General features: G+C 37.4%; 1 protein-coding gene across 1 annotated transcript; it reads left to right on the top strand.

The window, feature by feature from the left end:
• Positions 1–4,488: 4,488 nt before the first annotated feature.
• On the top strand, positions 4,489–6,340 carry LOC149071634 (clavesin-1-like). Its single transcript, XM_089247682.1, has 3 exons — positions 4,489–4,664; positions 4,788–4,898; positions 6,172–6,340. The coding sequence occupies exons 1-3, from the start codon at positions 4,539–4,541 to the stop codon at positions 6,337–6,339; spliced, it is 405 nt and encodes a 134-aa protein (XP_089103808.1). The 5' UTR covers positions 4,489–4,538; the 3' UTR covers position 6,340.
• The last annotated feature ends 19,582 nt before the right edge of the window (positions 6,341–25,922 follow it).

Here is a 25,922-nt window from a genome sequence, read left to right as displayed (position 1 = left end):
GGGGGGAGGGGGTTTCCGATTTGCTGACTTTTGATGACAAGGGGGGAGGTTGAATAACGCTTACGTCATCAACCACCCTTTATGAAAATATGAGTTAGGATTCAGGGGGGGGCAGAGCTGATGACGAAATTTTGCTGACAGGGGGGGGGGGGAGAGGGGTCAGCGTTTTGCTGACGGGAGGGGGGGGTCAAAAATGGCTAAAAATTTGCTTATGTAATACTTGAATGGCCCCCATATTGCTATCCACAACCCATCTTAAAATCAATTTAAGCCGGAAAAACTTCAAAACGAGAAAACATTTTCACATTCAAAGAAGGAAAAAAAAATGAAATAACACAAAATTTGATGAGAGAATTTGTCCCATCTACATTCTAGTGGATTTTTCATTCATGTTATGCTATGAATGACAGTATACAAAATGTACTTTTTTTAACTAGTACAAATTGATTTACATAATTAGGTTTGTATAATATCTTCCAACAAATTTTAAGAAATTTACTATAATGATTGATTTAAAAAAAAACTAAAATTACATTTTAAACAATATTTTAAATTATTAAATTAAAATATTACTTAAACTACTGAATTAAATAAATTATTTAAATTATTAAATTAACTAAATTATTTTAATTGTTAGGGGCCGTTCAAGTATTACCTCATCATCGATGGGGGGGGGGGGTTGGTTTCGATAATGCTTACGTCATCAACCACCCTTTATGAAAATATGAGTTAGGATTCAGAGGGGCAGAGCTGATGAAGAAATTTTGCTGCCAAGTGGGGGGGGGGGGGTCAAAAATGGCTAAAAATTTGCTTATGTAATACTTGAATGGCCCCCATATTGCTATCCACAACCCATCTTAAAATCAATTTAAGCCGGAAAAACTTCAAAACGAGAAAACATTTTCACATTCAAAGAAGGAAAAAAAAATGAAATAACACAAAATTTGATGAGAGAATTTGTCCCATCTACATTCTAGTGGATTTTTCATTCATGTTATGCTATGAATGACAGTATACAAAATGTACTTTTTTTAACTAGTACAAATTGATTTACATAATTAGGTTTGTATAATATCTTCCAACAAATTTTAAGAAATTTACTATAATGATTGATTTAAAAAAAAACTAAAATTACATTTTAAACAATATTTTAAATTATTAAATTAAAATATTACTTAAACTACTGAATTAAATAAATTATTTAAATTATTAAATTAACTAAATTATTTTAATTGTTAGGGGCCGTTCAAGTATTACCTCATCATCGATGGGGGGGGGGGGTTGGTTTCGATAATGCTTACGTCATCAACCACCCTTTATGAAAATATGAGTTAGGATTCAGAGGGGCAGAGCTGATGAAGAAATTTTGCTGCCAAGTGGGGGGGGGGGGGTCAAAAATGGCTAAAAATTTGCTTACGTAATACTTGAACGGCCCCTTATACGTTGAGGGAGGGCAATCCATCCTCCCCCCCCAACGTCAATGGCAGAGCCTACTGATGTATACATGATGTATATCAATTGTCATCTGCCGCACCTCTAAGACCTTCAAGTCTATCTGCACCTATGGCTGGACTGGGAAGGGTGGGTGGGTCTACTCTTTTACAGGCGGAGGGGGCTCCAAAATAATACCCTCCCTTGGGCGAGGGAGAAAATAAATCAGTTTTGAAATTGGTTTTTGAGAGAAAAATTTGTAAATACATATTTTTCTTTTTTTTTACACACAACATACACCCCTAGCAAAAAAAAAACATTTACTACTTTACCCAGAAACAATATAATTTTGCCCCCCCCCCGTAATTTTTAACAGAAAAAGACTCCGCGGTCTTCCCCGGTAAATTTCCCATGAACCTTGTAAGCACCAACGTGGCGACTTTTTTCCGCGCCAACCAATCGCCGTTTTGCGGCGGTCAATTCAAGATGGCTGACAAAGGCCACATAAAATTACAAAAAAATATATAATTTATAACATGAATCAACCAAATATGCGAAAATCGATAGAAATATATCGGGAAATACGGAAAATTAGGATAAAATGAACACAAAATTCGAATCAACGACATACGGGGTTTATAAATGCGGTTGATACAGTTTATGGATGCCGCTGTCAGGGCTACCTATTTTAATGCGAAAAAAAGTCGCCACGTTAGCTCTGACTCCTCCCGTAATTTTCAACGAACAAAAACAGTGAATTCACCCCCACCCGGGGCACCCGATTTACCATGGCCGTAATACGATATTTTTTCTGGAGGGGAAACGTAATTTTACTGCCCCTTGACTGTGAAATTCGATAATTTTGCAAAGGAATTTATTTCCTTTTCTTAAATATACCATTCCATCAAAAATTCCATTCGAGGCATTGCCCCCCCCCCCCGTGTTTTGGATTTGATCACGGTATGTAGCAACCCGCACCGCAAGTACGAACGAAAATTTACTATCGCCCGGGGCCGGTATCCATTTTTTTAACGGAAAAAGAGTAAACTCGGCACCCTTCCTCGTTCAACACCCGTGGAACCAGACCCCGCCCTCTCCTATTGCGGTCATAACAGCGACTCGAGACAAAAACGTTGTAATAACTTCCGAGGTCTAAAAAGGCTTTTTTTACACAACACCGAGAATGGAGCGCAATATGTCGATATTAAGTCAACAATCAGCATCGTGAAGATGCTCTAAATTAAGTTACGACCAGAGGCGGATAAAGGTCAGTTGTTGACGGCCCCGGGCATAAAAAAAAATTAATATTACGCCCCTTAAATTAGGAAAAAAGTATAAAGTAGGGGCCAAAGGCGCGGTCGCTGTGCCCACCGTTAAATCCACCTCTATGTACGGCTCGCATGCACATTAACTGAGTTTTCATCAGCCTGATGACCAATTTTCATCTTATTTGGTTAAACTAAACGTTGAATCCGAAGGTTTTAACAACTGGCTGTTGCGAAGATATATTTTGGAAAGAGAAAATTCAACTGCCCCTGCGGGGAATCGAACCCACTAGACTACAGAGGCAACGAATCTCTCAATCTTTCCTTGGAGCTCGTGTACACTGAAAAGGACCGTACATGGACGGCCAGACCAGACTCAGGCCAAGCTCACAACTGCTGACGCTGCCACCAGATGGCGACTTATGGAAGGATGACGTCACTTTCCGCTACCACACGAAGGTTTTTAACAACTGGCTGTTGCGAAGATATATTTTGGAAAGAGAAAATTCGACCGGAAAGTGAAAGGAAGTGGGTTCGATTCCCAGCAGGGGCAGTTGAATTTTCTCTTTCCAAAATATATCTTCGCAACAGCCAGTTGTTAAAAACCTTCGTATGGTAGCGGAGAGTGACGTCATCCTTCCATAAACGTTGAATTGCAGGATTCTGTGATCTTTTCATAAATAGTTCTCCTTTCGATCATATCTGGGGCTACAGTTTCTTGCTGAGATTTAAATCCAGTTAGAAAAATAGTACGAATTTTATTTCTAGATAGATCGCGTTTTTCAGTCGGATGATTTTTTTTTTATTGTAAGTAAATTCAAAATACTTGCGAGCTTCTTTAACGTTGGCCAGCTACAAGTGAAATTCAATTCTCCAAAGCGTACTAATAATACGCTTAATACGTATTAATAGTACGCATCTTTAATAGGCGCGCTTTGGTATTCTCCCGCTGCGCGTAAGTTAGTTTCTGCACGGGCTCTCTTTATAAACTCGCTCAATGTAAATGAGCCTTTAAATCGTCATTTCAAATATTAAAAAAAAATTAATAAAAGTAACGATAGAACAAACGACAAATGTAACTTGCTCGATGCTCCAAGAAAGGAATTCTGCCCTTAGGACTAAAACTTTTTTTTAAAACAAATAAAATAAAGGATCAATTTTAAAATAAGATGAAAATGAAAGAATGAGTGGGGAAATAAGAAAGAATGGTAGTAGAGGAGGGGAAAAAATTCTTTGTTGTAAATAAGCCTTTTACGCTATTTTTTTCCGACCGGCTTTTCCATAAAATGACGACTCTTTAACTACAAGTATAAGGAGCTTTCTTTCCAAGCGCCTTGAAATCAAGTTATGCTGACGTCACACGGTATGCTCCCGGGAAGATAAAGACGCCTTCATATATATATATAGGGGTTCCTTGTACGATCGTAGTTCAATGAAGGGAGGGAGAAAATTAGCGACCTTGAACCGGTAAAGTTCCTCCTTGAAGAAAAGAAAAACACTGACAGCGGAAAAGAGCGCGAGACAGGTTTTCTTGCTAAAAAAAGTGGAAAAAGTGACCTGGGCCCGAAAATAGGTAATAAAAGTGACCAGCTTCTAAAAAAGTGACTTTTAGGGAAAAAAGTGACCCGTGCCGAGCCCTGATGTTATCATTGAATGCTCTCGTGACCATTCCACACGCTCATTGATAACTAAAAACTCCCAAAATACAACACTGTATTTATTTCGTGCGAAACGGAAAGATAATGCTAATGATGAGATCATTTACCCGCAGGTCTTTGGGACCCTTCAGCAATTGATTTCGACGACATTGGAAAATTCATAGCTCGGATTTCGTTGCATATAATGAGTGAGCCTATGACCCAGGTGAATGGCATCATAGTGCTGTTCGACTTCGAAGGCTGCTTATCATTACGCTACTTACCTTACTTGAATCCTTCTAAAATGAAGATGTACCACCAGTTCGCAATGGTGAGTAAACACCGCCGTTGGTTTCACAAATGAATACTCAATTAATAATGTTAATTTCTTCCACGTGTTTCGTTCATGTTTCTTTTTCCCGACCAATGAATGCAATTACTTTCTTTCTTATAGGAGTGCGCGCCCGTTCGACTGAAAGCTTTGCACGCCCTGAATCCTAATACCGTTGGAAAAATATTTCTGCGTTTAGCACTCGCAGTGATGCCTGCGAAAATGAGGGAAAGGGTAAGGATTGATCAACTTTTTTGTGGAAATAAATAGGGGGGGGGGCGCTCTTAACTTTCAACATGGTCGAAAACTATGACCTAGTAAAGAGGTCATCAACAAATATTTAGAAATAATGCCTACTACTACTTAACCGAACATGTACATCGTACACATTCCTCTTTGGAATTTCTAACGAATCGGCACATGCCGGAATGTGTGTTCTGAGTGTATGCTTAGCCCTAACGTATTTATGTTGTCGAGTTGCGGTTGTTTCGTGTTCATGCTGCCATCTGGCTTCCATTTTCTGAAAAGTAAGGATAGAAATAATGCCTGCTAAACATTTGAAGACAATTTGAATTGACCCATATTTTACTAAGGGGCCATTCAAGTATTACGTAAGCAGATTTTCGGCCATTTGTGACCCCTCCCCCCCTTGTCAGCAAAAGTCAGCAAAATACTGACACCCCCCCCCCCCCGTGAGCAATATTTCGTTAGCAGCTTAGAATATTTCATATCTTTTATTTAATATTTCAAAAAGGGGTGGTTGATGACGTAAGCAACCTTCAAACCCCCCGCTCCCCCTGTCCTCAAAAGTCAGCAAATCCGAAGCCCCTCCCCCCACTCGATGCTGACGTAATACTTGAATGACCCCTAAGCATTGAAGAGAAATCACAATTTTTTTTTCATTAAATTTTCAATTTATGCATATTTAGGTCTAATTAAACAAACTTGAAATTAAAAACTTTAATAATTGATAATTAGTTTAATAATTACTAATTAATTTCATGCAGACTGTCCTTAACGATGTCCTTGGACGATGATGAAATGTCCTATTGTGCGTCTTCATTTAGATCGGGTTTTTCCCAACGTGTTTTCCGCGGACCCCGGGGGGTTCCGTGAGTAGTACCCTACTCTGCAAGGGTAAAATGGTAATCATTTCCATTACGTAAATGACACATTTCGTGATGTGAAATTGAAATTTATCAATCTTTTATGATTTGCAAATTAGAAGAAAAAAAAACATAATTACTAATTTTGGATATTATGTTTCAATTAAAAGTGGACTAACAACAATTTGCACCAGTGATTCCTTTTCCCAATGCGTTTTTATGGTTGTTGAACCATAGAGGGTTGAATGCGAATCATTTGCTACAGCCACTTCCAGTGATAATTGCACACAGAAAACTCTCTGTCGCGCAGTGTCTATTTCATGAATACGAGTTTCCTCTTTCAGCAGTTTCCCTTAAAAAGTCATTTACGGTGAAACCACATTTTTTGCATTTCTTTTCAGATCCGTGTTCATGATAAGCCAACTGATGTTGCAGATTTCGTGCAACCCAATGTGATCCCCGTTGAATACGGAGGGAATTTGCTTCCGCATCAGATGAACAATGAATGGGCTAAGACTGTATCGCTTCCCAATTATATCAAATCCATATTGAACTCAACAAAACATTGACTTCAACAGGATACGTTTATGGGATCCAAAACAATCTAATGAATCAAGTGTTTTAATGTTTTATTGTTCACGTCTCAAAATGATGAACTTTCATTGATATTGTACTTTAAAAGAAATAAAGTGATCGAATAACGATTACTTCAAGAACCTCTTCAGAGCTGTAGTTGAGCATCAGTCAAGGCAATATAAGCGGGAACGACACTCTTCGCACTTGCTGTAGACCACAGGTTTCCAACTGGATGGAGTTCCGAAGGATCAAACGCTACGGAACTCTTAAAAATCCCGGAACCCAGAAAGCTTTCAAAGAAGAAACACTTGCTACTCATATTTGCAAAGCTGTTCTTCGTTTCTAATTTCGACGAGACGGTGTCGTTTAAAAAATAACCAGCTGGCCACTCGAATGACTAACTAGCCTAGAGTGTGTGCAAGCATTGTGAGTGACCAAATTAGTGTGAAAGTATGTGAGTGACTAAATGATCTGGTGAGAGCGAGCAGCGAAAACAGCGAACTAAAGGGTGTGAAAACATGCGAACGACCGAAAGAGTGACTAAACGACACAAAAAAAAAAAAAAAAAAAATTCAAAATGTAATTTTTCAGTTTAGCAAAACTTTTCTATTCTGTGAGGTGTCCCCTTAATTTCCAATCAGGAATAACTCGGCTTATGTTGCATTTGCAAACATGAAATTTCTTTTGTACGGATCTGTAGGTAGAAGGCGACAATTTCTTGATTGGAAGTTAGAGGATATAGGGAATTAAATGCATAAGAAATGAAATTTAGTATATTTGTATGTATACGACCCACAGCAGAATCAGACATATCTGAAATAAGTATGTTATTTGGAGACTTTTTCCTACTTGAAAGTATGTTTCTATCACCAAACAGTTCGAAAGATAAAAGGCGTATACGGATATTACTTCACACAATACTTCTTCACTTACTTCACGCCAGTTGCCGGCGTCCGAACATCAGTATAATAAATAATTTGAATTTGCAACTAGTATGGATGCCTAGCGCTTCCTCGAACATTGATATGGATGAAAATATTCAAGTAATAATGCATTTTTGTTGCGATATATATTTTTTGAAACAAACACACAAAACTATTCGGATATTGGTGAGAAATATCCATTGGGTATTTGTAATATAATTTCTATTTTTCAACATGGATATGCTTAGAAAACCCCATTAAAAACTAACGTGCAAATTAGAGCAATATAGTCGAATTCGGATGCAGCTTGGCAATTCGTAAACTTTGTATTGAGTTTCTGGGATGTTATAGTTTTTGTCGTCACTGCCTCGCCTTAGGGGGTTACCCGTGGCGGATCAATCATTCAATAAACTGATGCAATTTTCTAAGTTGTATGAAATAAATGTGTATATAACTATAAATAACTTTATGAAAATTTCACAGGAAAAAATATAATTTTTTAATTTTTTTTGTAACGAGATAATATTTATTTGTTAAATATCATTTCACTCAGTAGTGACCTTGATTGATCATCACGTATCTATCTCTTTTTAAGCTCACATTCGAATCAAATATACTGTTCGTCGATTCGGAATATAGATGGCGAGCAAACTGTGATCATCATTTATTTTTGGATTGTGCAAAAAAATACCACGTCCTGCGTGAAATCCAGCCACTGTCCCGTTCGCAATCCGAGAGAGAGTGCGCTAGGCCATAGGTTTCAAACAGGTGTTCCGCGGAACCCTGGGGTTCTGTGAGACATTCCTTGGAGTTCCTCGGAACCCTGGAAAATCTCGGAACCCGCAGCGTTTTCAAAGGAAAGAACGTTCCCTTTTTTTCTCTCTTTTTTTTGATGAAACATTGTCATTCAAAAAAAAAAAAACACGGACCACTTCAGTGATCTGGAAATGTTCCACATGCCACTTAAGTGACTTATAAATATGCCGCGGGCCACTCGAGTGATTTGCTGTAAAACTTTTATCAAATTTTTATAGTGTAATGCCGGAATTAGAAAAAAAAAAAACTGTAAGTTCAAGCGAAATAATGTTCTTTATTTTTATTATCCAGGAGGTCAATCCAAAATCTGAGAGAAAAGTTACGAAAAGATTCACTTTTATATAAAAATTTCTTCTGTACGGAATTTCTTTTATTATTATCAATTTCTTTTTCCCGTCCGTCCGTATCTCGGAGTGACGTTTAACTGTGGGAAAATCTCAAAATGCTTTCAACGTTCCTTATTCCGCAGGAAAAAAATAATAAATTCGGGCATAAATATCATCTCTAAGAAGATATTTATGAAACGGGAAAAATGGAGAAGTATTTATAAGAAATGGGAAAAAAATTGAAAAAAATGAGAATTTTTCACTTTTAAATTTCAATATCATAAGCTCTGTATGAAATGGAAGATGGAAAAATTTTACTATTATATTATTCTATTTTCTGCTTTCCTCAGCATGAACAAAAAATTATTACATAGAGAGAAATAATACTTGATATTTCTTACTTTGAAATTTCATTTTTTTAAGCGAGAAAATTTAATTCTATGATATCATTTAAATTTTATTTCATTGAAAAAATGGGAAGAGAGAAAGAAACCTCTCTCTCTCTCTGAAGAATTCGGGATGAGAGTTTGATTTTGAATGCTGTAATTACACTGAAGAGACAAAAAAACTGGTACACCTGCCTAATATCGTGTAGGACCCCCGCGAGCCCGCAGAAGTGCCGCAACATGATCTAATAAACTCACCCAGGTCTTCTGGAACCTGCACGTTCGCCCTTGGTGAAAGTTCAAAGAAGGCATCATCGAACGGTGTTTGATTATGTGACTCATCGGATGGCCCGGCACAAGCACCTAGATCGTCCTCTCCACAACTGTCGCAAAACACTTTCCGGGCTGCTTCCAAATCGGTTAATTTATCCTTAGCTGATGGATCATCCACCCATTCACCACGTCGCCTGCGAATTATATTCGGCCAAATCCCCTACGGATTTCCCTATCGTCGAAATACATAAGAATTCGCAAAGAATCTCTTCGGATTGGATTGGATTTTGAATTTTTTGGCGCAAGGACCAATTTGGTCAAACTGCGCCAAAGCAAGACATAAAAATGAGAAAAATGTCCTTCTGTCATGTCAAAAAACTAAAACATATAAAACGGAACATGAAACGTAAAACAATGACATAAATTGTAAAAACTATAATTTGTCATATAAACCAATGGCTTTGATGAATTTAAAAATGCGAGATGCATCGCTATTGTCATTTAAAATATCATGAAGTGAAAGATGACTATGACCAAAAGTGGTCGTAAAATGATGACGATGATGTGAACAAGTAAAAGCATGAGCAATGGTCAATGGACTTTGACAATGAGGGCACTCTGGTTGACTCTCTCGTAATAACAAATATGATTGTGTTAGGCGACTGTGTCCTATGCGCAACCGGGCAAGCAGAACTTCCTCCTTTCTGTTAGTTCTGCAGCTCGAACGCCAAAGGCCAAGTGTAGGCTTGATGGCATGAAGTTTATTATTTATCTGATGGTTCCAATGATCCTGCCAGCGGTGATGCATCACTTCCCGGAGGATTGAGAAGTGGTCACTGGCAGGTACCAAAAGGTTATTGTCAATGTTAGTTGTTCTTCGAGCTGCGGTGTCTGCTTTTTCGTTGCCCGGTATTCCTACATGACCTGGTACCCAGTATAATTTTACTGTGGTACCATGATGAATGAGGTAATGCAGTTCATGAAAAATGGCATGAATGAATGGATGAGTGTGAAACGTACAGGAACACAGTGCTTGTAACGCGCTGAGAGAGTCACTATAAATGATGCATCGTCGGTGGCGTTTGCGTCGTATATGACGTAGAGCCTGAAGGATTGCGTACAGTTCTGCCGAATAAATAGAGAATGTGTCTGGAAGTTTTGAAAGATGTCTCCTCACAGCAGATGTAGGCACAACCGACATGCCCAGGGCTCTTGGAGCCGTCGGTATATATGGGGAAGTACCTATTGTACCTACCCCTGTGCCTAAAGAATATCTGTCGATATATGACATCTGCTGTGGTGGCTCTAGGGTATAATGATAATGAAAGAGAGACATCTGGCAGAGACTGCTCCCATGGTGCCAGTTGCCAAGCAACTGGGGCCACACGACTGATGTCTAATTCTAGTTCTTCCACAAGTGCCCTCATACGAAGACCGTAAGATGGAACACATGAAGGGCGAGCAGCAAATAGTCTATGAAATGAGGGATTAAAAATGACACGATGAAGTGGATGACCTGGTAAAGACTTCATTTTGATATAATATTTCAAAGAACGTTGTTGGCGTCTTGATGCCACCTTCGAATCTCTTCGCATGGTGCAGGTTCCGTGCACGACCGTTCTGTATTCCCGGCGAGAGAGTAATGAAAAATTGCACGTTCATTTCTTATCACTCATAATCGCGACCTCCATGACGTCAAAGCCGTTTCTTTTTCTTAACATTTTCGATAATCGCTTATCGTGTTTCACCACTACGAGAGCTATAGCTGTCACACTGCAACATGTTGCAGTTGCAGTGTCTCAACGTTGTAGTTTCTTTAATGTTATATATATACCTTTCTTTAATAATAATAATAATAAAACAAAAATAAACACCTAACCGTCGACAGTCACACGGAAAAGGAAAGAGGAATCCATATGATGATGTATTTACGAATTGCTGTGGATGGGAAAAAGAGAAACTACACCAACCTTCAATAGACGTGTGTGTCTTCATCTACCTCACCCCCAGCTATTCAATGATAAGTATCAGGAGAAGATCTCTCGCGGGTCAAGGCTAAATTATGCTGATACCATGCCCCCGCTCCAAGTGAATTTCGTAGGGCTGAGATAAACGCAAAGATCCATAAAAATTGTTAAATTATGCATTTAAAAATACCGAAATATACAAATACAACGCCACAACAGGCAAAATGCCCACCGAGGTGACTGAGGAAAAGATGCCCATAAAAATATGGATGTCATATATTTCAAAAATACAGCAACCCAATTAAAAATGCAATTAACAAAAATTATAAACAATATATACACAATATGGAGGGAATAAAAAGAGATATGTTCTAAAAATGTTTTCGATATGTTCTATGAAAATATTCAAAAATATACGTGAAAAAAAAATATGTATATATACAGGGTGATTCAGAGAAGATGGGGAAATCTTTAAGAAGCGATAGTACACACCGATACAAACAATTGTCATAAAAAAAATGCAGAGCCTAACATGAAACGCAAACGCAGTAGCTCGTTCCGAAACAGCCGCTCCGTAACCGCGTTTAAATGGTGTTCCTGTTGAAATATATCAGGAGAAAAAAAAAATTCCAGCTTGTGCAACTGTTAGAACTGTTGCAACGTACGGGATAATGGCGCACTTCAGTAATACTGAAACAAACAGACATGCATTCCATTTACAAAGATGCTAACGGAAGTACCACAGAGGCAGCATGAATGTACGGTGAGCGTTTTCCTCACAGGTGGTTGCCCAATTTTGCGCAAACATTTGCGCGCTCATTAATACTATGTTGCGCTCTGTAGCACGTTTTCATTTCTTTTAGACCACGCAGTCTTTGATGGAAATCGTTTGTTTTTGTGTGCACTCTACCACCTCTTAAAGTTTTTCCCCATCTTTTCTTAATCACCCTGCAGACACGCATTCAGAAATGCCGAAGTTCTTCAAAAGATAGCAAAAAATGGGGGAAAAAATTCGTGCATTAAAAAATGCAAAAACATGACCTTAAAAGGAAAAATGGGCAAAAAAAAGATGCACTAAAATTAAAAAAATTATATGCTCACAAATGGAAAACAATAACATGCGTATCGAAAGCACTGAAATATGCTCTAAGAGAAGAAAAAATATGCGCAAGAAATACTTGCATTTAAAAGTGCATAAACATGCACTTTTATAGTATCATATTATGAAAAACGTTGGCACAGCGTAATTAATACAAAAAATGCTGAAAATATGCTCTCATTCTAAAATTTCAGCGATTTTATGCATTTCTTGGTCACTCATAAGGTCGCACATACGGTCAGGGCAGGCGAAATATCAGGGTTGAAATTTCCGGGGAAGGGGGTAAATGTACCGGAGAAGAAATACCCCATGGGGGGGGGGCGGCGGCTATGTTTCCGTTAACCATCCAGATGTGGTTTTGCTGTGGCGCGCCGACCATGTTTAGAAAATAAGAACTTGACATAGAGAAAACTTAGAGAGAATTAAAAGGAAAACAACCAAAGAAAGTTAAAAAGCGGTCTGTCCACTGAAATCTGTGCTGTCGTATTCAGAACTGTGAGATACCTCCCAGATTTAATAATAATGCTGCGTATTTTTTTGATGCATTATATATATATATATACATAAAAGGGCCGTCGTAACGAATTGTGTGGCCAAATTCAGCATACAAAAGTTGTACATAATTACGGAATTTATAGAAATGCTGTAAAATAATTTGAGATATATAAAAAATTTGAAATTATTTGAGATTAGAAATTGCAATAGAAGGAAAAACTGCAATAATTTAATAGAGGCTATTTTTATTCACCGATAACACCACGTGTTGATTCTAAACGCATAGATAAATATATATGATAAAGAAAAGGCGTTTTTTTTTTGGATTCCAACTGCCAAAATGCGGATTGTGGCGATAGCAGCGATTCGTAAGACGAAAACTTCGCCGTCTTTTCTCTGATGCCAGAGATGTTTTGAAAAACAATGCATGTTACGGCGCGACGATTTTTCGTCGTGATTATGCTGCGTTCGCATATCGGAGTCGATGTCGTTGATGAATCCGAGCAAGTTATAACTAATATAAATGAAATGAATGCGCCGTGATCCTAGGCGTGGGAAAGAATGTAGGAAGATGTTATAACGAACATGTTAACTTCGAATCAATACTTTGAAGGGGGGTGACTGCTATCATGACAGAGACGATGTTTGAAATGTAGCCTTTATTTTCCTTCCCGTGGGAGCGGTACGAGATTTATGACTAGATTGCAAAAGAAAGCTGGATCGGTTTCTTTTTTAGCGGTTTTCTCTGAAATTACATGATTAATACACATTTATTAATACAATACAATACATCGAAGCACAACATGAGTATAAAGAAAACAAAATAAATATACAGAAAAAAACCAACCCAAATAAAATTGACCATTACTGCAAATTGAAGTGGATTAAAATGAATTCCACGAAGAAAAACGTTCACCAAGACGAATGTGGGAGATTAATATTGTCTTTTATAGTTGTAATTATCATAAAATAAATTATGAGTTGAAAAATAATGTCAATCTTTGACTTCAGTAAAGGGTAAATATTCAAGTAGGCTTCGTGTAAAATACGGGGAAAAACCGGGACACTTTTGCCAAAAAAGTCGGGACGACCAAAAAAACAGAAAATGCCGGGACTGTCCCGAGAAATACGGGACGTATGGTCATTTTACTTTTGAAGAGGATTTTGGTTGGAAATTTTTTTTAAGGACCTGGCAACTCTGGTTGCAACAATCTTCATGACGAAAAGCCGCCACGAGAATTTTAAATTTGTGCTTAAATCTTGTTCACGCACTCAAATCTGAAATCAGTACTTTTTGGGTTAAATTGTGGAAGATGCCTGCTTTAGGACCAGAGCTGCATTTTAAGCGGCTTTGGTTAGGACTATCTGTATAAGACTTTCGATCGGCTTCATAAACACAAACTTCTTCCGATTCGCGTAATGGTTCCTCGAGGAGAAACAGCTTTGCCTCGAGTTCTTCGATATCGAATCTCAGGAACTGAATAATTTGGTAATAAACTGGTTGAAATTCGAGACGCAAAGTTAACGAAACCTGAGCTGGTAGATAGTAGGATTATACTTCGTCCAGTAGAAGTGATTTCTATTGGAAACTATTGGCTGTACCTAGTGGTTCCTCCGGAGTGCTCATTCGTTCGCCATCTTCTCTCCGCTTGTGGATCTCGAAGTCTCCTTCCGTTCGTGCGTCGTCTCACCTTGGCTCGAAACCTCCATTTGCTGCGGCTGCTTCTCTCAGAACCACGACGACGATGCTGCTTCTGGTCATCCTCATTGCTTCTTGTGAGTTTAATTAAATATGTTTTATCTTAAAATTCTATAGAATGTTTTTCAAAGTGCCGGGGGGGGGGGGGTTGGCATCCCGCTCTCTGCCTTTGATTATACCGGCATAAGATAATTATGGTATTATTAACTTATAATAATTATACGCTAATATTATCTTAATAGCGGCAGGGCCGTATTAAGAGCATCATGGGCTCCCTGGCCATGTGGTTTTCCTGAGACCCTACCTTGCAAATTCTAGAATATTTACAACCAGGTCTCATTTTTGTGAGGCATACTCTTCTCCCGAGTCCCCAGGTGGGCCCATGGGTTAAGACGGCATTGAGCAGCGGTAATGAGCACCATTTCCTGGAGCAGAGCCCCTAGGCTGAGATCTTTGGCAAGACTTGGGCATGGTCGTTATTGCTGGGAAGGTACAAAGCAGAATATGCCGAAATCTGCGACATACGTTGAAGAACAATTAGTGTTACTGGAGAACAATCTGGGTTTAAATCTCTATGTAATTTTCCTGTTAATACGGCCAAATCCACATTATCAACTAAAATGCCCCAAAGCACATTTAAAGATCACTTAAATGACGCAAAGCACATTGACAGATCACTTAAGTGACCCGCAGTGCAGTTTCACATCACTTAGGCAGCCCGCGACACAATTTCAAATCCGCGGCACATTCACAGATCACTTGTTTTTGACCGGCACAGGAATATTTACAGATCACTTAAGTCAAGTGTTGTCAATCCTTAGGAGGCTGCAGGCCACTTACTGGATTTGAAAAAGTACAGCTGGGCACTTATGTGATTTCGAACAGTGCCGCGAGTCACTTGGGTGATCTGTAAATGCGTCGAGGGCCACCTAAATGATACGGGACTACGCTGATGGCCACTCAAGTGATGTGCAACTGCACTGTGGGTCACTTAAGTGATCTGTAAATGTGCTTCGGGTAATTTTAGTGATCTGTAAGAGTACTACTACAATGATCTGTAAATGTGCCGTGAGCCATTAAGATCATCTCACATGAATTATATTTTTAATTTTAGGCTTGCCAAATAATTGGGCCCGGACAATTGATGGTGTGAACCTCAGTTTTTCCTCTGATGGAGACTCAGTCGTAGAGAAAGAAATCGAGGACTGCATGTAAGAATATTATACACATCTTCCCTCCCCATGATTTATCATGTATAGTACATAATATAAGACGATTTATCATATTTACCATCGACGCGACGCCTGGGTATTATGCATAGCCACAGGTAAAAGTGATAACTTTGTGCACTTATCAAATTTACCAACGACGTTTGGGTACTATACATGGTCACCAGTAAAAGTGATTGAATTAGATGAATTAGAGAAATTTATCAAATTAACCAACCATGCTTGAAAAGTATGCATAATAACCGGCTACTATGTAAAAAGTAAAATTTTAAATCAAAAAATTAAATCTTTTATCTCTTATAATTCTACAAATTATTATTTTACAGAAACTCTCGCTTTCTATAATCATTAACTAATTTCCTTTTTTTTTCATCATATTCTCATCATATTTTACTCTATAACACAAAATCTATATTTCATTTTCTGTGTTTGTGTGTGAATATTTCCTATACAAATCTACAATTTTAGATCGATCGTCGCCAAATTTTGCACGTACACCAAACACGGCCTGGATTGAACGATGGGCTGCTTTAAAAGTTCGTCAGAGCAGGGAAAATTCCCGCAATAGGCGGAAAAACCGACAGGCAACAATGGTTCCTGGGCCTCAACAATCAATTTCGGAATGTTTACCGCGGTTCCCTAACAATGTTTCCAACGTCCATATGCCTTCATAATGGTTTGTCACTTTTTCAATCCTTCTAATAGTTGAAGAAAACCCGGGCAGCGCAGGGTATTGTAGCTAGATAGTCATATAATTTACAATTCTTCCGGACATCCTTCGCGAAACACCGCATGTAATACTGAAAAGATCCGTTTAATTAAATATACCTCGACTCAAGTTATCGGGATGAAGATATAAGTAATAATACAGATCGAAATTTACCTGAATATCGAATAATACCTGAGCGAAATTTTCGAGATTTTCAGGAACAAAAAGCGAAATCTCTCTTCACGTATGAGCGGTTGTTCCCTCACATGTCGAGGTATTTCACTTTTATAAGTACACCCTCGGTTTTTTTTTCCGTATTTTCCAGTGTATTTTACCCTCACGATGGAAACGATGGAATCCGCGCGCCTCTCTTTTAAATCTCTTTAGGGAAAACGCTTAAACATTTCCGCTTCAAGTGTTCTTCTCTCAGCAACTACTATAATATCTATTCTTACCTCAAGTTGCCAGGGAATGAACAAAAAATGCTATACCGAAGAAGAATAAGGCAAAATGGAAACTTTTTTTGTACCGAAAACTAGCGGAAATACCATGGAAATGTATAAATAAAACTTTCAGTTCTTAAATCCTTTATCATTATTACTATTATTTTCCTTTTTATTTTTGTGATTCGTTTAAGTGGGATCATCTAAGCGTTCAAAATAGCGCATGTGGGTATTTGTATTGTAGGCGGTTGTTTTTGGTGAAGTTTTATTTCTCTTAAATTCTGTGGAATTGTTGCTTGTTTGTGTGCGGGATATATTTTCGAAATTCGGTTTTTTAGGGGATTCGGGGAAAAAATATTGAATGCAGGGAGGGGATGAAAAGTTCTGGACACATTTCTGAAATTAATAGAAAATCAACGAATTGACATAAGAAATATAAATATCTCGGTATTGTTGTATAGATAGAAATTTTAATAGAAGACCAATGTAAAACAAATCCAATAAAATCTTCGTGAGTGTGTGTGTTTTATAGTTTATTAATTTTATTACCTCGAAAATTATACAAATACCCATTTTTGTCGTCATATGTTATTATGGCCGCTGTGGTGATCGAGTGGTTATAGTGACGGACTCGCGATGCGAGGATCCGGGTTCGAACCCCACAGTGGTGGTCGGCTGAAGTTGGTTTTCTGTGGTTCCCAACTTCAAGGCGCAAAAGCGAGCCGATCTCCCCGTTAAAAAGTCTCGCCACAGAGAGCAACAGTCCTACAACGATAAATCATTCAATCATAACACTTCACTCATAGTTAGAAAAACTGGTGGCAGATGGCAGCACTACACATAACAAGCATTACAGGGAAACAAAAAACTTCACGTCAAGTTTCACTACACGTACACGCACATTCCCGCATGTACCGATTCGTTATGGGGATCCGCGGGGGGGGGGGTGTGTGGCCGGAGTGCATGTGTGGTGTAGCAGTAGTAGGTAGGCCCTCCAAAAAATGGCTCGGGGATCTATGATGTTCTTAAGTCAGCCACCTCGTTGGGCAATTTGCCTGTTGTGGCGTTGTATTTGTATTCCTTTTTTCATTCTCACCTATTGTATAAACTTACTGTTTGGGGCAGTGACTGTCGGTACTTTACCAGAACGCAACGGAAATAATAATAATTCGATCACTAACTAGCAATCACTTAACTCCGTCGTTCGATCTTTACCGGAAACTGAACATATTTCCATTGCGTTACTCATAAAATCGACGCTCGATGTTCACAAACCTCCAATTTACGAACACGCTATGTTTTACGAACTGTTCCTCTCTCCTGATTTCTTTAAACGATTTTTTTTTCTTTTAGCATGCCGTAGAGCTAATGTCCGCTCTATTTTACGAACGCTCATATCAATCGAGTATCTATTTTACGAACTTCCTTTTCATTTCCGGTATTTCATTCCCGGTCATTTTATTTTTCTACCGTCGTCTGAGTTCGTTGTAGGAAGAAATAAACTTCAATTCGGAAAAAGCAAAATAGAGCAAGAGGAGAAGGTAGAGAGACTCAACTGTATATTTCCATGGGGAAATTGCCGGGCACATGAACTGTGTTATTCAAAGACACGGAAAAGCGAAAAAAAAACTTTTTCATCAAGAAATGCTTCTTTCGGACTGAAACCGTGCATCTACCAACCACGATGGAATCACCGGTTGAACTTTTACGAATGTTGCGGACGCAGAAGATATTTCAAGAAGGTTCAGCTGTAATCATGCCGATTTAGATTTACTTCTGTGCATTGTCCTCTATCGAATATATGAAAATTTCAACTAGAGCTTGTTTTTTTGTGTCAAAAAACCCTCTTCGTGAGAATAGCATTCTTCACAAACAGCATTCAAATATACAAAAATTCCTTCAATTTTTATGAATTTCCAAACTATTTTCGAATGTATGGGACACCCTCTATAATTAATAAGTTGTCTGTTTGAATATTCTGTATTTCCCATGCATTCGTAAAAGCTTCCTGACCTCAGGGAAGAGAATCCTCTTTGGATATCTCAAGAATATTTTCATCACGTCCATCAAATAAAATAATCGAATCCGATTCCCACTCGGTCATCAGCACAAACCTTGAATGAAACGGAGGAACAATTTATAATACATTGATGGAACACGCGATCCCACTACATTACCCTAGAGAAAATCATTGAAATACAATAAATATAAACATCAATAAATAACCGAAATATTCAAACACACGATTTGCACGAGCTCTTAATAAACCTCGAATAAATACGGGAATTACATTCCAATTCTGATGCCATTCAATAGAGTTTTTAATTGTTTCTTTTCTACGTTTTACAAAAAGAACAAAAATGCTTTTCTCTCAATTGAAGACAAAAGATTTTCCGTGTGGCTTCTTTCTTACTTTATTTACTGGGAAACAAAAATTTTCGTCGTACGCACTTTTGATCGAGCAAATGAATCGAAATACATGTTATTTTCCAGGCTATTGGATACAGGCGTTAACGAAATTCGTTTCTTTCGCGTTCTCTTTGATCCCAATGTAAGTCTGATTACAATATAATTGAATATTCTTTAATTACATTTGACTATCTTCTTCGTTCCGAGATACATTCTCTCCCCTGTTTCTTTTTTTTATCTCTAATTAAAAAGCCAATTCCTATTTTATTCAGTTTTTTCCTCACGAGAGATCTATGGACTCTATTTTTATCTTTTATTTACGGTAATTTCTCGTATTTGGCGGTTTTTATTACTCGTATTTCTCTTTAACGTTGCGATGTTAATCTTTTTTGGGATTTCATTGAAGTTCTAAAAAATATATTTTTTTTATTCACTTTTCTGGTTCCGAAACAAAAACTAATTTATGAAATTTACAATGGAAATTAAGGCCTCCGAGAATAGATAATTGTATTTTCTAGAAAGAGATACCGCGTATTAAGGAAATAATGAAAAAGAACGCATATTCAATACATTTATTGATTTTATAAATGAAATAAATGTTTACTGACTTATTGGTACGAGCACATACTTGAAGTAAGATACGACGTCTTAGAAAAGAGGTAGAAAATTGAATTTATCTTAAATAAGAATTTCATACAAAGCGCTCTACAGATCCTACCTACCTTTTTAAAACTGAAAATACAGGCTGACGATAAATTAGCATATAGTTTGAAAATTCATAAAAGTTGAAGTAATTGGTAATTTAAATGCGAAAAGTTATTCTCACGAAAGGTTTTTATTTTTTTTTTTGATACAGAAAATAGTTCAAATTTTCGTCGACAGAAAGCGCTGTACAAAATTGAGTTACAGAATTCTGAGCTTGTCGCAGCTATAACGAACCCCGCGCCCTTCCTCGTACTACGGAAATTGAACGTTATAGAAAGAGGTCGTTTTATCGAATGGGAACGTAAAGGATAGTTGCTATATGAAAACATTTTGGATTTCTCCAATCGTTCGTTATAATGGAACGGTCACCAATCGCAAATTTATGACATGTCATAAAAATCCGAGCCCTACATGTTAGTAAATACGACACTTATTCACTTGGAATTAGCGGACACTTGTTACTTGGCAACAGTGAAATTTGAAAGAAACCTAACGTGTTTTTACGAGAAAAGTCCACATTTAGAGCTCTAATTGCACCCCTGATTTTATCCGAATATGAATTTTTCAACGTTGAGATTTTATCCGAATTCCTCAAACTTAATTCTTTCCTCCTTCGAGTTCTAAAAATATTAAATAAATTTTCAATTTTTAGTTCAAACGAGTTCGATTGAGGAAAGAAGAAAGAAAAACAAGGCCTTCGAAATTTTTTTAATTACTTTCAGCCTTTATCTCCAATACGTACTACTTATGCTGCGAGTGAACGTGTAATTACCGAGTTAATTATCTCAAGTTGAAAAGGCTTCTTTTAAAAATTAATAACCGGGGAGCTTAAATTCAGTATTTTCTACAAAGGGTAATTAGAAGCAATAGAATACCTATACGCGGAATGTTCTCTCGAGTCGGCTTCATTTGTCACATCAAAGGGCCAATTAAAATCTCCGCACGGCAACGGAGAGAACATTATTATTTCACAAATGAATATCTTCTCGGGAACATCCATGCGAACATCGGGGGAATCGCGGCGACTTATCGTAAAGAGTACGCGAAGTTTCCCCCACGTTTCATGAATTTTACATGAACTGTATTGATAATCTGATGATTGAAAAAACTATGAATGTTTACACAAAATAATCGTGGAAATTCTTGTCATTTCTGAAATTGTTTCTGATAGTAGTGAAGATGAAAGTAATTCATGAAATTTGAATTATAAATTTTTATCATTTATGGAATAGTTTGTCTCAATAATTTAGAAATTATTCGTTTTCCAATTAATTGTGAAATGATTTCTTTCAAAAATTTTCAAATTATTATTTTTGCAATAATTCCAAAGTTATTACTTTTGATTCGTTATAAAATCATTTTTTGTATAATTCTAAAATTATTTCTTTCTACTAATTCCCTCCCAGGGCGGCGCTGGACCTAAATAAATCATAAACATGTAACTTGACAGTAGATCAAACATTCATTTATTACGGAGTACAACAAAAAATGAATGGAGGTTCATTTATTAACATTTATTCTCGAACCGAGTTTATGAATAAGACTCTTAAAGCTTTCTAAGAGAGAACTCGATTGAGAGAATGTCAGCGCATATATTGGAATTCCCGTCGGAAAGACTCGAGCTCACCTAAGACACGACATAAAAACTGACGTTATACAGTTAAAGCTGGAGAACGGCAAGCTACAAGAACGGTCACCGAATACGAGATATCGGTGATTACATCACCGCTCAGCTAGCGGGCATGAATGACTTTCCACTCATTCTTCAACAATACACAGTTAGTTAATCACCTACTTCTTGAAGAGGCAACACGGTGTAAACTCGATTTAGTTCGTGATGACAAATTGCGTGTCCTGCGTCAGTCTTGGAAAGTAGCGAAGGAAACCTATAATGTCAGTCGTCAACCCCTAGGCGACGAGCACGTTATTGCCTCCTAATTTATTCCCTTTACTCAGGGTATATATAAATAAGGGAATAGAATTTTTCTCATTAGAATAAACTATGACGTGTTGAGTTTTTCTAAAACATATTGGAATGTTAAACGGAAAAATATTGTTGAATAGATTGGTGGGCCCTGGACGCTAACGTGTGGCCCACGCCTCACAAGCAGGCGATTTCATTCTTAAGGGGGGCAATTTTATGTTTAGTGGGAGCTATTCGAGAATGGGTAATTAACAGAGAATGTTTTTACATTCCTTATGCTTTTACTATCAAAGCATTATTTTGAATACGTTTATGCATTTTAGTTCTGTATTATGTGTTCTGAAATTTCATTTGATGGTTTTTTACTAACTTTTTGATTTTTTCTCTGTCTTTACTTCACCTTTTCTTTCATTTTACTCTTTAGCTCGAAGTGGTTTCTCAGTGGCCCCCCTCCAATGAAAAAAGCTTACGTAGTTACAGAAATGGATAGTAATGGTATTAAAAAAAATTGAAATGAAGAAATGTTTTCTTGATTCGGTGAACGAAGTAATTTAAAATTTACGTTTATATATATAAATATATAGAAACGTAACTGTACTGTATATAGATAACATTTCACAGAACTAATGGGAGAAATGATTTAATAATGAATAAGAGAAACAATTTCAGGATACAAAATTTTTCAAGATTGTATTCATCCTTTTATTCTTCAATTTTTTTTAAAATCGAATTTCTTTAATTTTTTTTCAATAAAATATTTCATTATTGAATATTATTGTTTTTTGAGGTCATATTTTTAGGTATTTTCAAGTGCATGTTTTTGTTCTTCTAAATGCGTGTTTTCTTCAATCTTTGCGCTTTTTTCAGAGTTTTATTGCATATTTTTCTGTACTCTTAGGGCATGATCAGTACATTTGATAAGTATAGTTTCGCCTATGATTTAGAGTTTAGCTATGACACGGAAGAGATATTCTTTGCTTCTCCTGATGCTCACACGTGTCGGGGTGGGAGAAGACGCGCGCACACACACATTCACATTGCACAGGTTGGTTCAGTATCTTCTTCTCTTCCATCCACAGAAAGTCATAATTACACCATGACATAGATTCCCTCTTCTTTTTCCTGTGATCGACGGCATTGTGCGTATAGGCTATTCTTCTGTTTTATTATTATATTTTAAGGAAAGACATAAGCTTGAAAAAACTATAACGTTGAGGCACTGCAATTGCAACAAGTTGCAGTGTGACAGCTACGGGTTTTATATTGGTGAAACACGATAGACGATAAAGACGGCGGTCGCGGTTATAACTGATATAAGTAATACACATGCTATTTGCCATTACTTCCTCGCTTGGAATACGGGACGGACATCCACGGAACGTGCACCATGCGGCCAGGGGAAGAGATACTCTGCAATTTTTTATGCATTTCGATAATAGGCAAATCCGTACGTGATGTAGCCGAATATGTTCGCTTGCGACGTGGTGAATGGGTGGATGATGCATCAGCCAAGGATAAATTAACTGATTTGAAGCAGCTTGGAAGGTGTTATGCGATAGTTGTCGAGAGAACGATCTAGTTGCCCGTGCCGGGCCATCCGATGAGTCGTATAACCAAACACCGTTTGATGATACCTTCTTTGAACCTTCGCGTAGGGGGAACATGCAGGTTCCAAAGGAGCTGAGTGAGTTTATTAGATCCAAAAATTCCCGGCGAGCGGTTAAGTGGGTATTTGTTTTGTTTCGATATTATTGACAAAGATAACATGCTTGAAATATTCAAAGATAGAGCATACAATTTCGCACACGTTGTCGTGTTTCAAAGACTGATAGTGTTCGGCTTCTTGTTGTGACGGCCCCCCAGCGGATGTTTAATTTTTAAGAAATCGTTTAACAATATTGCGTGGAGTAACGGTCTGAAAGGTTGAAAACCCTGATTTTTAGTTGTGTTCAGACGTCCCATGTATGCCCCATGTATGTAGTGAAACCCTTTAAATTTAAAGAAATCTCGATTTTTTTTGGGTCTCTAACATACGTGTGTGAATTTATGATAGAAAACATATACAGGGTGTCCTGTAAGTGTTAATGCGGCCTTCATCTCATCAATCGTCCGTCGTACATATATACAGGTCTAGTTTCAATTTTTAAATTCTCAAAAAATCATTCAAAAATTATTACCCTGTACCAGTTTTGAGAGGCAAAATACAGTGTGCCACAAAATAAGACATCTAGATTCTTATACTGTCACCCTGTCCTTATAAGTGCTTATAAGTATTTATAAGGGCAACATTTGCTGAGATATCCCAATTCAAAAACCAGAGAAAAGTTGGGATAGAACAGCATAAATGAGAGAAAGGGATCGTTGTGTCAGTCAGTTTTTGCTGTTCTTTTATAACTTTCTCCGATTTTGAATCCAAATATATCAGTGAAAATCACACTTGGAGGCTCGTAGGAATGAAGCGCATTATTATTACTCGCGGTTTCAAGCGTTCCTTGTGAGTGATCATTACGAAAGTGATTCTTTCGATTATGAAATTTGTTTTTGATATGTGAAATCATCTTCTGAAGACAATATCCCCAAACCGACCCATCCATTAAGGTCCAAAATCTTTCACGTGTTTCGATTATACGGAAATAAGCCCTATATGAAAGTAATCCGAGAGATTTTTAATATTTTCTTTGATTAAATTTAATTAAGATTTCACTTAAAAAGAAATTATACACGTTTGTGCAAGTGAAGCAGATTTAAAAAAAATATGTATAGAGGTCGCTCCCCCCCTTTCCGAATCACTCAGTATCGAATCACTCGCGTCGTTCCCCTCATGAAGACAGCGATCAACTCAACGCAACGTACAACCCATTTGACTAAAATGGATAGCTGACCCCAATGACTGAAGAGAAAAATTGCACGTACGCCCAGTGGCACATAAGTGCCGGAGACCGCAGCCTGGGACTTCGAAAGAAAATTGTGGAAAAGATATAATGCCTAATAAGTACTTGGTTTTTTAGAGGAAAACTGGCATAGAACAGGACTACACACCACAACACCTTTTCAGCCAGTGGGACTGATATACGGTACTTCTCTCACTCGCGGGTCAGAAACTTTAAAAAATAGGGTGACCATATAACCCGTATTTTACGGGATATTCTCTTATAGTTTTGGCTGTCCCATATTTCAATATAAAATAATTATTTTTCCCACTTCAGTCTATATTTGATAAAACAATATTACAGTTCGTAGTTATTATCGAGGAGACTTTCTTATGTGAATTATATTCAAAATTTAGAATTTAAAAACAAAAAAGACAGAGCAGAATATACTCTATTGCATTGTATACGCAGATGTCTCAGAACGAACACGTGTAAATGATTGATGACAGGTGAAATGGAAATGACATTTCCGATTAGGATCGATTTCTCGCACATTCAACTATCATTCAATAAGGAAGGGGCAAAAAAAATTCCTATATTTTCATATTTCTATGAAAGACAATATCTGAAGAAAAAATTAAGGACCGAAAAAAAAGAAAAATTGATATTTCGAAAACATATTTCGAGTCATTCAATATCCTCCATAAATTTTGTATCATTCATATTTCTTTATAAGAGACGATGGAAATTTTAAAGATAAAAGTAAAGAAAAATGCAATTTCTCTCTCATCTTAGGGAATAAGGTAAGAGAGGAAAAAGCAATTTTCTTCGTCCGATTTTGGTTATTTGGAAATTTTTTTTTTGCTGTAAAATGTTATTTGAGGGTGGGATATGGAAGAAGCAAGTATTTCCTTCCGTCCCCCATTTAAATACCGAATTCGATTTCCGATCGAAGGTCATTCGATATCGAACCGAAGGCCTTTAAACAGAACGAGAACTGAATGAGAATTTTTCGAATTCGAGGTGGGTTTGGAATTAGACTCCGATGTATTTTGCAAGAGAGAACGTTATATTGAAAAATCTTTCTCATCTTTATTTATATTTACATCTTTGCCTGCATCGTATTTGTGCATATTTCCAATTTTAGACCAAATCTTCCGTCATTGATGTAATCTATTCGGAGATATTTGTGCAATATGACTTAGGAATGGAGGAAATGTGAGTGAGGATATAACTGGAAATGACTCTTTTCATTTCATAAAAACGTTTCTAGTACGCTAGGAACCTTCCGCAACGGAGCAAC

Source organism: Pholcus phalangioides, unplaced genomic scaffold, assembly GCF_987345545.1.
Source record: "Pholcus phalangioides strain wild (caught in Gottingen) unplaced genomic scaffold, Ppha-v1.0 ptg000018l_1, whole genome shotgun sequence".
In the NCBI taxonomy this organism is placed as follows: domain Eukaryota; kingdom Metazoa; phylum Arthropoda; class Arachnida; order Araneae; family Pholcidae; genus Pholcus; species Pholcus phalangioides.
The sequence above is the reverse complement of the archived record's forward strand: the minus strand, read 5'-3'. Positions and strand labels throughout refer to the sequence as shown.

Coding starts and splice junctions, on each gene's coding strand:
- LOC149071634 (XM_089247682.1), top strand. CDS start 4,539: ATGAGTGAGCCTATGACCCAGGTGAATGGCATCATAGTGCTGTTCGAC. Junction 4,665..4,787: donor TGTACCACCAGTTCGCAATG/GTGAGTAAACAC, acceptor TCTTTCTTATAG/GAGTGCGCGCCCGTTCGACT. Junction 4,899..6,171: donor CTGCGAAAATGAGGGAAAGG/GTAAGGATTGAT, acceptor ATTTCTTTTCAG/ATCCGTGTTCATGATAAGCC.